Below are 17728 nucleotides of genomic sequence, written 5' to 3'. Positions count from 1 at the left end.
GGGCTGCTCTAAAAACTGTGAAACTTGGAACTGACAGGTCTTGCCTTACAACTTTTCAGTTAATTACTAGATTCATCTAGGGGCTCATCTTTAGGAAAGCTTGAAGGGTACCCTGAGGACTGAGGAGAGACAATTGGGAGAATGACCAGAGGAACTGGATAATTCAACCTCTGAGCTGAGTGGCTAGCCTGTGATCATGCCTGCCCTGGAAGAAGAGACTGGCATGGATGGGAGGAGTGGCTTCCGGCAGCAGAAACAAGATCAAGGGCTTCATTACGTGTTTCTGGGGTGTTAGTAGGAGTTTCTCTCTAAAAAAAAGTTTCCTATAGTTCAAACAATAAATAGACTAGAAAGCCTCGTTCAAACAAAATAAATAGACTTACTGATCATACATATTTCAAATCTTCACTAAGTTAATGTTCATTGTTGATCATCAATGAGAAGATGTGCACTGAAGCTTTTTCCTCTACTCTAACTAGGGGGTCCTTTTCACGAAGAGCATTGCACAGGGCAATTATGATAAAGAATGCATTTTGGAAGTACTGGGTTAGAATCTGTGTCAGCTCTGCATTTTAGAAGCAGAGGAGGCCCAACAGGTCCATTACAGTCTGATGTAAAGATTTACCTCTTGTTTATGAAATGGAATCTTTCAACTGAAATCCTTTTGTCAGGTGGTTTATGTGAATGTATGTTCTATGAGAACATGGACCTTTTTAGTAACTACCATATCTCAGATTCTAAGATAGAGCTTGTCCCATGCACATGAAAGAAATAATGACTGAATGAGTGAAGAAATGAATGAGTGAATGTTTTTCATATCTAGACTATTGGAATTTTGTTATTTTTACGCTTTTATATTACTTTTCTGAAATGGAAAGTATTTCCCTAAATACTGGTCACATTTTAAATTCCCTTTTATATTATCGATCAAATCAATTTCTGTCTCATTTTGACTAACAGTAATTTGGGGGGGGTTAACAGATAATTTTAATCCTCCTTCAATGTCAACCAAGAGATGGCTGGACACAGGATAGTAGAGTTTTAATTCTTTATGTCACCAATTTCACCATTGCTCTTACTGATGTTTTTATGTGGAGAAGACATCCGCTGACAAGTGAGAGGCACTGGCCGGCAGACGGTTTACTTAAGGCACAAGATACTTTAGTCAACCATAAAGAGGAACAGCTTTGAGCCCTAAGGAAATTTGCATCTTAATATTTCATGATAAATAGCATATGTAATTTTGTCAGTTTTGAATATTTCCAGATTTTATTACCAATCGATAAAAAAATGAAAGTGGACAGATGGTGCCATCAATCCTAATTATGTGAAAGCTTGAGACATGCATAATTTCTAGAGTATTAATCATTAGCTCCTGGCTAAAGACTGACCACAGGTATATTTCTACCGTTTTCTGTTATCTTAGTTCCAAATCGTCGTTTCTTCCTTTGCAATAATTCTTCTCAAGGTCTACTCACTCGCTTCTCGATTAAAGAAATGGCCTCTTGAATGGTTTCCTTTGCTTCTAGTCTGCTCTATTCCACACATCCTTCATGTTCTTGCAAAAATAAAGGATCAGGGAATAAATCCAGTGAACATAAGTTACCAGTAGACAGGAATCAGCATAACATCGGGAAGACTGTTCTAACAGTCAGAGCTGCCTAGGAAGGATGGAGAGTGTCCCCAGCTGGTGGTCTCAGGTAGGGGTTGGACAGCTATTTTAGGTATATATTGAGAAGCAGCTTGGTGGAATGATTACGAAGAGAAACTCTGGTGTCAAGCTGCTTGGCTTTAAAGCCTAGGCTCTCCAGCTACTAACTGTATGACTTTTCCAAATTAAAAAGAAATTTTTCTCTCAGTTCCTTCTTCTGTACAATGGGAAAAATAATGATACCTTCTTCCTAGTAGTTTGTGAAGAATGAATGAGGTAATGCGGTAATAATGGGCTTAGCAGAGTGCTTGACACTTGGCAACCGTTCAATGAATATTAGTAGTTATGTTGTATAGGGATTCAGGAGGCCATAGGTAGTTGTATAATATGACCTTCAAGGAAGGAGCCTTCCAAATTCAAACTTTATTTTTGTATTTATAAGTGTTAAAATAATGTTTGCATCGGGTCACTGCTCTGTTGAATGAGTTATACTGAGAACTACGTATCACTCCCATCTCAGATGCTTTTCTCTGGTACTTCAGCTGCTCCGAGATCTGGCTCCAGCCCAGATAAGCATGCATCTTTGCCTCGTTGAGGCTCTTTCCTGCCTCCTAAATGCAGTGTCCTCACTCCCACTTTGTTCCTTGAGATGAGTCTCCTGGAAGAACATCTCTGCCTCTTTGCTCTTAGGTTGGTTTGCATGCAGGTCAACCCTGTTCATCAAAGCCACCCACAGTCATTTAGCCTCTCCCTGATTTATTACACCACTTGCCAATTTTATGTCTCAGTTGAGCACAGCAGCAGTGTTATGCTTCTTTTTTTCTCTGGTTGTTGACTGTGTATAAACTTTCTACTGATGATGATCAGTTTCCTAAAGGCAGGTGTCATATCTTTTACCTCTTGTGTCCTCTGTAAGCACCTAGCAAAGTGCTGAAAATAAAACACATGGCCTGAGATCAAATCCCAGAGCCACCGTCTACTCTGGTGTGGAGGCAAGCCATTTACCATCTCTAATTTTCATTTAGGGACATTTTGAGAAATAAATTACTTAAAACATGCCTACTCATGTAATTGGAACATATAGGTAAAACATAATAAAAGTTATTTATTAATATCATCATTAATCCTAGAATATTTGCAACAAGTTTTACTTCGAATAGAAAAAGCTAAGAGAGTCAGTACAGTTTTCCAAAGCCAGCATTTCCTGAATTACAGTTAGCGAAATCAGTGCAGTACAAGTGGAAGGGGTGCAGTTCAGGGGTACTTCCCATTCAGAACACTCCTACAGAGCCAGAAAGATCAGTAGAGAAGAATTCACATTCCTGTGAACCTATCATGTAGCTGGCATTTTTACAGGCTAATTAAGCAAACAAAAAACCAAAAGTCCCTTAACAATATGCATCAAAGTCCCTGACAGTCATGGTATGTGTATGTCTGGGCATGTCAATGCAACTTGCTCCCAAGGAGGCAATGTTCCTGGGCTGTTAACTTCAGGGTTGAAGTTTCAAACCTGAGATTGTTCTGCCAAGACTGCTAATAGCAGTGGCTTATAATACAATGCTACCCTATCAAACACCACCTCGCCTTGATTGTCATCGTCACACTCCTGCATTATATTAGTGATCTGTCCCCTTCACAGGATGGTCAGCTCCTGGAAGGCAGGGAACTTCATCTTGTTTCTTCAGTGCTTCGTCTAATGTCTGACATGGGACAGACATGCAGTCAATGGTCACTGAATAGTCTACACAATCCCGAGTATCAGGTGTGTCCGGGTCTTGAAAGAAAATTCACTCTAGTTTATAACAACTAGAGAAAAGACACAAGTGCTTCCTCTCTCAAACTAGTTTTATTAACTAACAGATGGGTTGATGTTTCCCACAGGTCCCAAGAAACCATGATTGTGTTTCATGAGCAGGTATCTTCAGGAGGATACGACCACCTCCTAATGAAGCCTATTGGTCTTCTTGCTTTTCTTCCATCTCTTTTGCCTTGGGAGACTTGTTCTGAAAGGAAGAGCCTGGAGGAGCTGCACACAGCCTGGCCCCGCACTGGCCAAGGCAGAGCAGAGACCAAGCACACAGAGACAATTCTGGCTGTGCTCCTGGCTCAGGAGAGGTAGCTAATGGGGAGTTATATAGTTTTGCCTATAATTGATTCAGATGCTACTGCTCATTGTGGTATAAGGAGTTTCAATGTAGGGATGAAGGAAGAGCAAAGTATTAGATGGAGGATTTTAGTCCTCAGTGAGGGACTATATTTAAGAACAAAAGATGGTTGAGCCCGATGAAATACGTGCGTGAGGGCATTGTCAGGTTCCTCTCTGGACTTCAGAAGCCCCTCAGAGGAAATTCCTCTGGTTCTATACCTATCAGAGTCCTAACTCCTTTCTCCATCTAGTTCCTAGGCTTCCCATCTATGCAATCCTAATATTTTACCCTTTCCGCTAATCTTGGCTGCTAAACTAACCTGTGTGGTTTGGAGCAAGCCACTTAGAATTTCCATCGCTTTCCCCCATCTGTAAAATAAGGATAACACACTGACCTGCCTCAGAGGGATAGGGTGTGAATTAACTCCTGTAATTAGCGGTTTCTGTGATCTGCATACACCAAGCAGGATATGAATGCCAACCATTGTCACCGTGGCCTGAGTAGGCTTTGCTTCTAAAGCTACACTTGGGAATAGCCGCTTGGCAAAGAGCTGACAACTGGAAGTTGCGAACTTTACACAGAAGCAATATTTCCAGTATTTTCCCCGAGCAATCATGAGTAAATTGCTCACCAGGGGTGGAAATGGTTTCCAGCCAGTTCCGCCTCTTTTGATCTGTGCACCCTGCAAAGCTCAGTCAATGCCAGGTAACTGATCCTTCGTAAGTCTGCTGTTTAGTGCAGATGAAGAATTCAGAATGGTATCATTTGGACAGGGGTGAAATTTCTGTGCAGTCGTATGTATTAAAAGCAAATAAATTGTGCTTTGTTCAAGGCAAGAGTTATAGAAATAGAATCTTTAATTTGTTAATATCCAATGACAAAGACAGCCACCTGTTTTTTAAATGGGGAAGAATAGGTCATCTATTTACAACTTGTCTTGGGTTTCATTTCAGAAACTTTGAAATGTACCCCTTATCACCATAGGGAAAGGAAAGTCAAAATTATGACCTAGCAAGCTATATAAAACAGCTGTTAAAAATAATGGGTTTAAAAAATTGATTTTCTAAACCTTCAATAGAAGGTTTGGAAAAAAAAATCCTACATATAAACTGAGTGAACCTATTGTGTACTTTGATAAGAGGCCCATGCTTCTATTACTGAACAAACCATTTGCAACCCTGTAAATACCATTATACTAATTTAGATAAAAGTTGCACATTTTTGAGTTGCCACCACTGTGATCTAAATTTTGGAAAAGAAAGTTAGTTTCAGAATGGCATACAGAACTAGGCTGACATTCAGCATCTTCTCTGGAAACAAAAGGGAGGCTGCCCTTCTGTAGCTGAGTCACCAACACGGATTTTTCACAGGTCAGGGTGTCAAGCCCTCAAGGATGCCTTGTGCTGCAGCTGTGCATTCTGGGAGCTGGCCTGGAAGGGATGCTGGGCCAGCACAGCCTGGTGGGGAGGAGGGATTTTTCCTTATTTTCTTTAGCTCCCTTAGGCAAGATCCTAGAAGTACAAACAAGGTTGCTTTGCAAATATTCTCGTCATATACAGACAAGCACACAGAAGTGTGAGCAAACACAAATTAAGGTTCTAAGTGTTCCTAGGCCTTGGACAGAAGAAAGCACTGGAGAAATGTATTTCCTTCTGTGGTGGTTATTTTGCTTAGCTGGGGATAAAGGAGACATTTAAGAAAAGCCTACTTTCTGCAAGAAAAAATGGTACTACATCAATGTAGCTTTTTTGAGGCAAAGGAAGCATTCTGCATTTGGCAAGGCAGTCCCTGTAACAGTACTGGCTTGTTTTTGGAGTGTATGCGTCATCTTCATTCAGGAGTGGCAAAAGATAGTTTCTATTTCATTTCCAAATAACGATGGCATAGCTAACGGAAATACATCATTTTGCATATATAATTTTTGGATAAAAGCTGAGTTTACGCGTAAAGGATGACCTCTTTGGGTTATGAAAAGATTACTTTTTGTTAGGCTGCTTTCTGACGATTAGATTTGACACATACATGTGCACATGGGTACTAACAGGAGTCAGGCCAGTTTTGGGTAATCGTAAACTTGGCTGGATCTTTACTACAGCTGAGATCCATTTCATATTCAATCCATCAGAGATAACCGTGGTACATTATCTGATGGATTTATCTTTGCTTATATTGTATGAATATGGAAAGGAATTAAATGTGTGTTTACAGTTTGATAAACATTCAACATAAATTATACATTTTCATTCCATTTATTAGTCGGGGGCTATGGAAAGCAGGAATTTCATTGCACAGAAACTGCCTTTCAGATTGAAGGATTACCAGTTTCCTGAAAAGGTAAACTAATTGTAAGAACAGAATTCATTTCTATCTCAAGTGAGTCCCTGAATGGTTTGTATTCAGAGTTTTAGAAAGGCGAAAGGAGAGGACAGCTCATCCTCATGACTATCCAGTTCGTATTTCACACTTCCTGTGGGTGCAACATTGTCATCACGAATAAATCTAGTGCTAATAAACCTCGTATCATTTGACAGCTTGAATATGGTAGTTACTACACAAATTATCAAGCTCTATTTATGTCTAAAAGTACTTGGCCTGATCTTCTAGCATTAGGCATGCGGAGCAGTCTCCATGGTATTATCTTACCATATAATGACTCCAAAAATCTCACAGAGATGAATGGTGATAACATAATTTCAGAAAGTTGCCACTCTATATGTAGAAATATATTGGCAATAAAAAACAGTCACTGTGTGCCTTTCCCCAGTAGGGGATCTCTCACTTTTCTTTGATTTTTAAAGGCTTCAGATCAATAACTGGAGTGACATTATTAACAGTTCCCTCAGCACCTTGGCCAGCACTAATATTAAATCCATTACACCTTCTGTTTGACATTTGCAGTACAGCAGAAAGTGCTGTAGATACAGTCACATTGTCTGGGGACTGAGGTTGGATGTGAGGTTAGTAAGATGGTTTCCCTTGCCTGACTTCTTCTTCTTTTTTTTTTTTTTTTTGCCTTTTTTAAAAAAAATTAATTAATTAATTAATTAATTTATGGCTGTGTTGGCTCTTCGTTTCTGCGCGAGGGCTTTCTCTAGTTGGGGCAAGTGGGGGCCACTCTTCATCGCGGTGCACGGGCCTCTCACTGTCACGGCCTCTCTTGTTGCGGAGCACAGGCTCCAGACACTCAGGCTCAGTAATTGTGGCTCACGGGGCTAGTTGCTCCGCGGCATGTGGGATCTTCCCAGACCAGGGCTCGAACCCGGGTCCCCTGCATTGGCAGGCAGATTCTCAACCACTGCGCCACCGGGGAAGCCCCCCTTGCCTGACTTCTAAATTCACTTCATTGATAGGAAACTTAAACCAATACAAAAAACAAAAAAAATCAGAGAACCTCAACCCTATACTAGATGGTAAATAATTCACCCATAAAAGTACAATTATATCTCGTATCTAAGCACTTTGGAAATAAAATATTGATCAGATCCTCTGATAAATTTTTACATTCTTTACTGTTATTCCTAAACATTTGATCCTTTAATTATACCTAGTATTATGAAAATCGTCTAACGAGTGCAGAGGAATTGAGTTCCTGTAGAATCGGGAGCCGATCAAATTTACCAGAGCGCGGGGGCATAAGTAGAAAATGCAGATTATTTCTATTCAGGCAAGTACTCAACTGCTTCAGTTTTGCTTGCCTTTAAAATATTCAGGACACAGAATAGGCGTAATAGCATAGAGATCATACTCGTGCAATAGTTATCTTAACGTCCCGTAACAGGCTAAATCTGCTGAAAGTTTAGACAAAACACAGTAATCTTTACTTTAGACAACCAGTGGTTAACCATGTTTGCTGTAGTTACTCTTACTCTTCACCAAAAGTACTGTCTCATACATTTTGCTAAATTGTCTAAACCCCACTACAGTATCGATTTCTCCCTCCGTGAGCTCGTGCCCATTCAATAGGCAGCGAGAATCTCTGGTCCTGGCTGAATGCCCTCTAAGGCAGGACCCAGGTATGTTACTCCTGACAGTGGCCCATGGCTGGGAGCTGACTGCTAGCTAGAGGGAAACAAACCACTGGAGACAGAAAGGAAATTCTCTGTTAAAGTGAGGAAACATGACAGGGAAAGTGGCCTGTGAGGTTAAGTGAAAAAGCAGGCTGCCAGGAGCATGTATGTTATGGTTTTATTTTAGTCAAACAGAAAATCCCACTACATAACTATGTTTGTATACATATTTACAGAAACAAAATCTAGAAGGATATCTAGTGTATAAGAACAGTGGTTATTTTGGGGTAGGGGGTATGTTGGCCTTTATTCTTTGTATTCTGCATTCTCTGAATTTTTCACAAAGGGCATGAATTTTATAATTGGAAAATATCAAGCTGTTTTAATAAGGAGAAGGAGGGAGTGAAACACAACAATTTGATGACCTAACCCAAGGAATATTACTCTTTGCTTTCAAAATACGGAGATATTTCAAGTACCTCCGGGATTTCTTGAAAGAGCTGCTCTTCTGTTTATTAAGCACATAAAAGATGCGGCACTGATTTTTTTTTTTTTTTTTTTTAAATTTTGGCTGCGTTGGGTCTTCGTTGCTGCATGCAGGCTTTCTGCTAGTTGAGGCGGGCGGGGGCTGCCCTTCATTGCGGTGGCTTCTCTTGTTGCGGAGCACGGGCTCCAGGCGCGCGGGCTTCAGTAGTTGTGATGCGTGGGCTCGGTAGTTGTGGCTCACGGGCTCTAGAGCTCAGGCTCAGTAGTTGTGGCTCACAGGCTTCATTGCTCTGCAGCATGTGGGATCTTCCCGGACCAGGGCTCAAACCCGTGTCCCCTGCATTGGCAGGCAGATTCTTAACCACTGTGCCACCAGGGAAGCCCTGAAATTTATTATTTTTTTAAAGGATATCACTCATAATCCCAAGATTAAAGAATCATTAAGAGTGATGAAAAGATATAAGCAGATCCACAAAACCAAACTGAGCCATCCAGATGTCGTGTTCCGGAGGTTCTGTGCCCACCACCTTGCAGGAACCCACAGGAGCAGAGAAGAGGCTGTGGGCAGCACAGAGCAGTCTCTTCCAAAATGCTTGGATCAAGCCCTAAAGAAGCATTCTGGAACTTTCTAACTTTTTAAAGTAGGCTACCCATTTAATTTTCTTATGCCTGCCTGAAAATTTCTCTAAAAGAAATATATTTATTAAACTATTAACGAACGTGCATACATATAAAATATTTATTTGGGTTTGCTGTCCGGCCAACAGATTTTTTTTTTCTCTCTCTCATTATCTTGAGACTAATTCAAGACAAGACAATCACAGGGCTGGCAGTTCGAAGAAAAAGAATTCCTATTATGGCACAGGATCACTGCCTCTTAGGCTGGTTTAGCCGCTTATTTCCTTTTATTATAATGCCAAAAGTTATGTAGATTTCAGTCATTTAGTAATGCTACACTGAACACATCAGGGCTCCTGAAAAATTCCATACCTACTAGTTCCTTCATTTTCCTAATCACCACATATTGATATCTGTTTTCCAACCAAATTATACTACTCTTTAAGCAAGAATCGGTGTTTTATCAGAGTTTAAAAGATTATGATGTAGTGAACAACAGTCTTCAAAAATGTTCCTTCATGTTATTAAGAACTAGAAAATCTTGTTAAAGTTCTTTCAGCTTTTAAGAAACATAAGCAGCTTTGGGATGTAGTGCCTGACATGAACTTTTAAAGTAATTCCCCTGGAACAATGATCTGCATTAGTGAAGATATTTGGTTAAAGGTAGCATCCTACACTGCCTTTCAGTATCTGAGCAGTCAATCTAATTGCCTTTTTAAGCCAAAGATTGCAAATAACTAACACTACAGAATTTTAAGACAAAGCCAGTTTAACATTCTCTAATGGTGAGAAATACACTCTCCAACAAGAGACACTTCCTAATGCGATTGTTGCTAACGAGCCCAAGTTGTTAAGGAATGTGCAAAGCAGGGTTTTCCATTTTACTAGTTAGGATGGCTCAAGGAAGGCCAGGAAAACAGGGGAAAGAAACCCAAGTAAATTTTCAATCATACTTCACGGATAAATGAAGTGTCCTTGTATAAAGGAGGTATCTTCTTTCTCTGATAACTAGAATTAAAGGATGCTAAGTGGAACTGAGCACACCCTGGTGCTTCATGGAATGCATGGGATTTATCAGAGTTTTTTATTTTTTGTGTGTTTTTTTTTGCGGTACGCGGGCCTCTCACTGTTGTGGCCTCTCCCATTGCGGAGCACAGGCTCCGGACGCGCAGGCTCAGCGGCCATGGCTCACGGGCCCAGCCACTCCATGGCACGTGGGATCTTCCCAGACCGGGGCACGAACCTGTGTCCCCTGCATCAGCAGGCAGACTCTCAACCACTGCACCACCAGGGAATCCCTATCAGAGTTTTTATATTTAATCTTAAATGGGTTGATTTGACTCTAGTTTAGGATATCCCAGTAGAACTGGTTTATAGGCTGTGGATTTTTTTTTTTCTCTTCCAAGGTACAAGTCACCCTTAACATGTGTTTGGGGGAGACATCAAGTTCAATATGAATCAACAGTGGGACCTGGCTGCCAAGAGGACCTACTTCAACCGTGGGCTGCATAACACGAGTATAGTAGCCTAAACCAAGAAAGGTGGCAGTCCCTCTGCTTTGTACTAGTCACAATACATGCAGAGGCTGCACTCAGCTCTCAGAACACTATTTTTAGAGGGTCACCAACAAATGGAAGCACAGCCAGGTGAGGGTGGCTAGGATGGTGACGGTCTTAGCAACATGCCATTGAATAATGGTTGTGGAATGAGGGTCGTTTGATGTGAAAAGGAGAAGGAAGGAGGGAGGAAGAATTTGGTGAATCTGACTTCATATATTTGAGAAGCTGTGATGGGGAGGGAAGAGTAAATCTGAAATGTTGTCCCACAGGGCAGACCTCCGATCAGTGGGGGAGAAGATGCAGCAAAGTAGGTTCCGGCTCCATATTAGGCATAACTTTCTATCAGAGCTGCTCACCAATGGGGTGGGAAGCCCTGTATGTTCCTTAGCTTCCTGTTAGGAATGAGTGCCAGCAGAGATTGGAAGGGCATCTGTTGGTTTTGCTGTAAAGGGATGGTTGCATAAATTGGAGGTTGGATTAAAGGATTGTCGAAGATTCTTCTTAACTTGTGGGTTTGTGATTCAGGGAAACAAAGTCCACTTTTCCAAGGTCTTAGTTCATACCGAGGTTTATAAACTTGATTTCTTATGCACTGAGTGTTTAAGAGTCATGAGCATTCCCGTTTCCCAGTCCAACTCCAGAATGGAGTAGAAAACTATTTTCATGTGTTTCTTCTCAAATATGCCCAAAGATAAACATTCTATTGACTAAAAAGCAGGTCCAGTGATCTCACTGATGCGTCTATTCAGTGAAGTCAGGGAGCTATGCTATAAGGATATATGACTCCCTCGACCTCTTGGAACAAAATTATTTTCATCTTTAAATGGTAAAGAGTAGTCTTAAATACTCTTTTCTCATGCATGGGGTTCACTGGAGAAGGATGCCCCCCCCACCCCCGCCAATGCTACAAAATAATGCCCTGGAAGCTGCAGTTAACTTAAATGGGGAAACATGGATTGATTCTAGAAGGAGTTAAAATATTTCCAATAGAGGCAAATATGTTTTTTCCCTTCTGTGTGTGCAAACAAGCTGTGATTACTTCTAAGCAGACCAAATTATTTTCTTGGAAGTATGTAGAGTTATTTTAACATTAACCTTAAGATAGGTTTTGGGTTTTTTTTTTTTCCATTTCTCTTTCACAAAATGCTTTTGTGCTGCGAATCTGTTTTAAAACAACATATCAAGTAAAGTACAAACGTCTTTAGAGGGCAAAAATAATTTCCCAAGTAAGCAAATAAAACTTTGCACTTCAAATCAGGCCTTGATTCATTAAAAATCTTAAACTTCTCATGAGAAAAATTAACATTTAAACCACTGCTGCTTGGCCAAGCACTCCACCACACAAGAATATGAAATATCTCCTCTAAAAAAGTACAAAAAGGACAAAACCACAAATGTGGAACTTCAATTAATTTAAAGCCCCAATCAGCAAAGAATAAATCCTTCGCAGATCTAATTACCAGCGCTCTCGGAAGACCCAGGCCGACCAGCCAATCTTCCCCGTGTTTGAACAGCTTGATGAACTAGGGGACTGATGGATATCAAGTCATTTTGTTTAATTTATAAATGGATTTTCCCCTAATACTTAAATTATCATCAGTACAACACAATGAAAATGGGAACATTCTGAATGCAAAGTCTATAAGAGTCCTGGAAGGAATCCCAATGAGGAATGTCACCTCTGTTCATTCCTCTATACAATTGATCTAATTAAATACTGAGGGTGGAAAGGCAGTTTAAAATGTAGCCATTTCTGTTTTCTTTTTAGCCTTAATTTATCTGTTCACATCTTTCGAGTACCTTCTGATGCTTAAAAAAAAAAAAAAAAAACCAAGATTTCTGCACGCCCCTAATACTTTTAATTCTCCACAAGCTAATATTCAAAAAGTCTCTGCCATCAATTTTGCTGAATAATAAATAAATGCATTACATTTAGCCGTGGTAACAATGAAAGGCAGATGGCTTTCCAAATCTGAACCTTTTCCCTCCATTAATTTGAAAGAGAAACTAAAGGAATGGGTACATGCTGTATGTATTGTTCACCTGAAATCAGATCTCTGGATTATACTTATTAAAATGTCTTCTTATTTTCAAATCTCTTCCTTACTTAATTACTGCCCAGGACAGAAAGCTGCATGGAATTGTTAAATACCATTAGACCTATTTATAGTCTCTTCACACTGGCAACTCAAGCGCAATCATTGGCAAAGGTCCTGCCCACCAACCCACATGCTGGAATTGCAAGTCCCACCTGGCTCTGGGGTTTCTGACTGGGAAGAGGAAGATGCTGAGCTGGCTGCATCTTCAGCGGTGCCCTGCGAGAGGAGACCCCGCCCGGGCGGGAGCTTCATGCCCAGCTGCTCTGCCATCTCCACGTGGTCCCCGGGGTGGACATAGTCAAAGACGCTGCTGCCTGTCAGCTCCACCTAGAGGACGAAGAGAAAGAAGAGTGGGAAAGAAAGTTGTCACAGGCTTTCATTTTCAAATTTACCTACTGGAGCATGGACTTGAGGACACGGGGAGGGGGAAGGGGAAGCTGGGACGAAGTGAGAGAGTGGCATGGACAGATATACACTACCAAACGTAAAATAGATAGCTGGTGGGAAGCAGCCACATAGCACAGGGAGATCAGCTCGGTGCTTTGTGACCACCTAGAGGGGTGGTATAGGTAGGGTGGGAGGGAGACGCAAGAGGGAGGAGATATGGGGATATATGTATATGTATAGCTGATTCACTTTGTTATAAAGCAGAAACTAACACACCATTGTAAAGCAATTATACTCCAATAAAGATGTTAAAAAAAAAAAATTTAGCCCCACTGCGATTCAGCTTCTGAACAGAAAAGGAAATCTATGAAGCCTCCGGAAACAATCCTGGTCCTTAGTCTTTATCCTCACACGCTTAAGGATTCTTGAAATTGAAAGAGAAAGTTTTTTTTCCCCACATGTATTTATTTAGCAATTGTTTAGCCCAGTTTTTTTCTCATACACTGTTGTTTGCATAAAGCCAAACCATTCTGTGAAATGTGGATGCGTCTGCCTGAGTTCAGCTGTTTTATCCACGCATCATCAAATTCTCGCATGTTTGGTGTCAACCGGATGATTGACTGAATTCTACAGTTTGCTTATTGAGAAGTTTGAGCTTTGTATAGAAACAACCAGAGATAGCGGAGGAGGATTTTCCTTAAAATACACAGATTTCCAGGATGTGTATTTATACATATCAGCTTATTTCTATGTAAATTTAAATGGAAGAAGTGCTGCTTACAAATATATGCAAAGGCATAATGTTTTCATTAAATATTACTCATTAGCTCTGTAATCATATGGAGAATTTTCCATGCAAAAGAGGTCAGCTGGGGTCTGAAGCAGCCATTTTTTTCCTGCTGGTATCAGCTTGTTTTGCCTTCAATCTAATAAAATACATGGTACAAACCTCCTTGAGGGCTTTAAAAAATGTTTTATTTTGTATACGCTTTGTATTAGGCTGACGCTAAAGGTAGAGAATGAATATCAAATATCAGAAGAGGGCCAGCCTGGAATGGAAGCACTGCCTTTTGCAATGCTGTCAGGCGTGGCCCGTGTCTGGGGCATGTGCTGTCTGAGGGGCAGAAGACACTCGTAAGGACTGGCCTTACCTCTGTACTCCTCTGATGCTATAACTCTTACCTCCTTCCAAGAATAGCAATCATGGTCCTAAAATAATGTAGTTGGGTTACAGGTACAATGGCAGGGAGAGATGTGTTAGCAACAGAACAAGAAAAAGCTCTTTCCCGGGTCACTAATGGCTTTCCCATTCCTCTGGAGTTTAATGGTCTCAGGCCAGCTATGATGTGCTACAGAAACTGCCAGAAGTTCAGACTGTCACAGGTTTCTTGGTGGCTATTTACCTAGAACCGCTTCCTACCTCACCTGCCTTTCCTGTGTAATTTGCAGCGTCCCTCCAAATTCCACCCAACTGCCTGCACTCATTTTCCTGCCAAGAAGGAAGGCTGGTGGTGGGCATACTGTCACAGTGAGCGGAATACTCAGAGCAATTATTATCCCCAGAACTCCAAGTCCTGGTAAAATGATCACATCGACTCCCAGACACCATTTGATTAAACTCTTAACAGTCAGCACATCTTCAGCATCTATCAATTAACAGAGGTAGAGGCCAAAAAATGGGAGGCTAAATTCAGTTTGGTTAATAGCTATTCCTGAGAAAGGCTTACATACCTTTCTCTGAAAATGAGGTACTTTCTCTTTGCTATTAAATTACGCTCTCCTGTATTACCCAACTACTGACTCTATAATTTCACAATAACTATTTCCTCCATTTGATATTGTTACAGAGCGTACGTAAATCAGGATTCATAAGTGATGGGTTCCTACCCTCTGGGAGGAAGCGATTACATGGAAATAATCCCTTTAATGTGCGCCTTGCCTCTAAGCATTTCACACAGCAATAAATGGGTAAACTGACTTGGAGCAATTAAGAAATTAAATGAAACTAATAAAATGTGTGTTTTAATATTTCTTGATGGTTATTTTGTTTGGAGGTTAGTGAGTATGAGGAAGTCACTCTCATTTTGCATGGAGTCCAATTGCAGCACTTTTTTTTTTTTTTTTGCGGTACGCGGGCCTCTCACTGTTGTGGCCTCTCCCGCTGCGGAGCACAGGCTCCGGACGCGCAGGCTCAGCGGCCATGGCTCACGGGCCCAGCCGCTCTGCCGCACGAACCCGCGTCCCCTGCATCGGCAGGCGGATTCTCAACCACTGCGCCACCTGGGAAGCCCCATTGCAGCACTTTAATAACTATTTCTGTCACTTTTCTCAAACTCCGAGTCTTTCTTTAACACTGCAATGTGCCCTTTGGCACGCAGCACAGATCGTGATAAGATGACAACACAGGTGGGAGATACAATCGATTTTGTATGGGTGTTGGTTCTTGAATATTCATGTAAGCCAGTCATACGGTGAGGAGGAGCAGGCCACTATCTCCACAGCCTGATTTACTTAGATGTGCAGGCGCTTCCTCTCCACAAAATGATGTCCTGAGTGTATAGGGCGTCTAGAGCAAGACTGAGTCACAATGGGCCACATCACACTATGACACGGGGAGGACTTTGTCCTTCAGTCTCTTGAGGACTGTGACAGGGTCAAATTCTCAGTGCCAACCTCTCCATCCCATATTAGGCTTTGGGGTATCCTGGAATTTGACCCTGTCATAGTCTTCATGTATGTACTGTAATAAAGGTCACACAGCGTAGGGGAAAGCACAGAATAGCTGGAGTTATAAACTGACTTGGAGATCAGAATCTTTTCCTCCTCTGCTGTATGACCTTGGACAATTCATTTAACCTCTCTGAGCTTGTTTCCTATTCTGAAAGTGGCAGTAGCGCTGCTCTGCAGGACCCTGGGGGGTACCGCTCACATTGTATTCTACATGAATGGCACCCCGTGGAGCGCCACACTTTGGAATGGTGCAACGCAGTGGCCTGAGCGCTGGGATGGAAACAAGACTTGCTTTACGTGCCTCACAGCCTAATTTCGAAAATCCAGTGAAACCATGCAGAGGAAATTGCCTTGTGAGAAATAAGCACTATTGTCGCTGCTCTTTGGTGGATAAGAATGGATGACAGGCATGTATATTCCTGTGTAGCTTTGGTGAGGAATCCTTAGGGTTTGCATGGTCTCTCTGGAACATCTGTTTAATTAGCAGTGGGTACAGCAGAAGCAATGCATGCTCTGAGCCTTGACTACAGCAATAACAGTATTATCAGCTACTACCTCTATGTATACATACTTCTCATGCTTTCTTTGATTAATCCTCATAACCATCTTTTGAACTGGTATGATGACCCCGATTTTACAGAACAAGAATATGAGTATAGAAAAGGCCAGTACTTGGTTAAAGTCTGCTTGACTCAACCTACCACTTCTCTGGTAGCACCTTTGCAGTCAGGGAGGCTGAGCAGGCACATCTGAACTCCTCTGTCCTGTGGCTTCACTTTTATTCAGGAGAGAACATTGGGCACCATGGAGGGAGGAGGCTGAGGGCAGGCAGCCTGGCAATCCCCTGGGCTAAGGATGCTTTGCCATGTACTCTTGGGCCAAAAGAAGGCACGAAAGCAGGTGTACTAAACTGAAACAGATATGGGGGTAGACAGAAGTCTACTTATACACAGGCCTTGAGTCATCATCATCATCACCACATTATCTATCACTTTCAACATTTCTCATAGTGTTTTCACTTCATTTAATTAGATTTTAGAGCTGGAAGAGACCTGAAAAACATCCATTAATACCCCCCTTATTTAATAGGTGAAAACGTCACAGTTCTGAGAAGTTAAAATGCTTGTTCAAGTTTACCCAGGTGTTTAGTGGTAGAAGTAAGACTGTAAGCCCTATTGGCTAACTCTCTTTTCTCACTAAACCCTTATGTGATTTGCTTCTCTCTCCTACGAAGACTGCCTAGGTAAGATGGACTTGGAACTCACCTGCCACTAAATTCTGTGCCTCAAAATAGACTGCAGAAACTAAGACCAGGGATTTTTTTTTTTTTTTTTTTTTTTTGTGGTACGCGGGCCTCTCACTGTCGTGGCCTCTCCCGTTGCGGAGCACAGGCTCCAGACGCGCAGGCTCAGCGGCCATGGCTCACGGGCCCAGCCGCTCCGCGGCATGTGGGATCTTCCCGGACCGGGGCACGAACCCGCGTCCCCTGCATCGGCAGGCGGACTCTCAACCAGTGCGCCACCTGGGAAGCCCAAGACCAGGGATTTTTTACTTGATGAGTAGACGTTGCTTCATGTGAGCTTGAAGTAGAAAAAATATATAGAGTTTCAATCCTATATTACTATAGTTAATTAGGTACCCTCAAATCTCCAGTTAGCAACTCTTCAAAATCTTTGCCCACTGAGAACTAGGACTAGTGTCTTGTACATAGGAGGTCTATCACAAATGTTTGTTGAATGAATAAAAGATGGATATTTAGGCTTAAAAAATTTGCTTTATCTGTGCTTGATTTGGACAAGTTTAGGTTGGTTCCTTTTATTATTTCTGGTATTATTATTATTATAACATTATTTACTATTCTAAAATGAGTTACAATATAGCACCATAACAATATACTCATTCCCAAGAAGTATTTGCCATATGCATTGAGAGCTATAACTTCTTATATAGAAACCAACGGAGTTTAACTGAGCAGAGGATTTTATAAATGCTGAGAAAGAGCAGGTTTTACAAGGAACTTTGAAAGATAATATAGCTATCTTTT

General features: G+C 41.4%; 1 protein-coding gene across 11 annotated transcripts in view; it reads right to left on the bottom strand.

The window, feature by feature from the left end:
- Positions 1-17728, bottom strand: part of NPAS3 (neuronal PAS domain protein 3) — an 870998-nt gene that overhangs the window by 117380 nt on the left and 735890 nt on the right. For all 11 annotated transcript variants that reach the window (XM_060294729.1, XM_060294731.1, XM_060294730.1 and 8 more), the window contains one exon: positions 12720-12894. In XM_060294729.1, coding sequence (XP_060150712.1) covers positions 12720-12894 — 175 coding nt within the window. The remainder of the gene's footprint in view (positions 1-12719; positions 12895-17728) is intronic.

The sequence above is a fragment of the Globicephala melas genome, chromosome 2 (genome assembly GCF_963455315.2).
Source record: "Globicephala melas chromosome 2, mGloMel1.2, whole genome shotgun sequence".
In the NCBI taxonomy this organism is placed as follows: Eukaryota; Metazoa; Chordata; class Mammalia; order Artiodactyla; family Delphinidae; genus Globicephala; species Globicephala melas.
The sequence above is the reverse complement of the archived record's forward strand: the minus strand, read 5'-3'. Positions and strand labels throughout refer to the sequence as shown.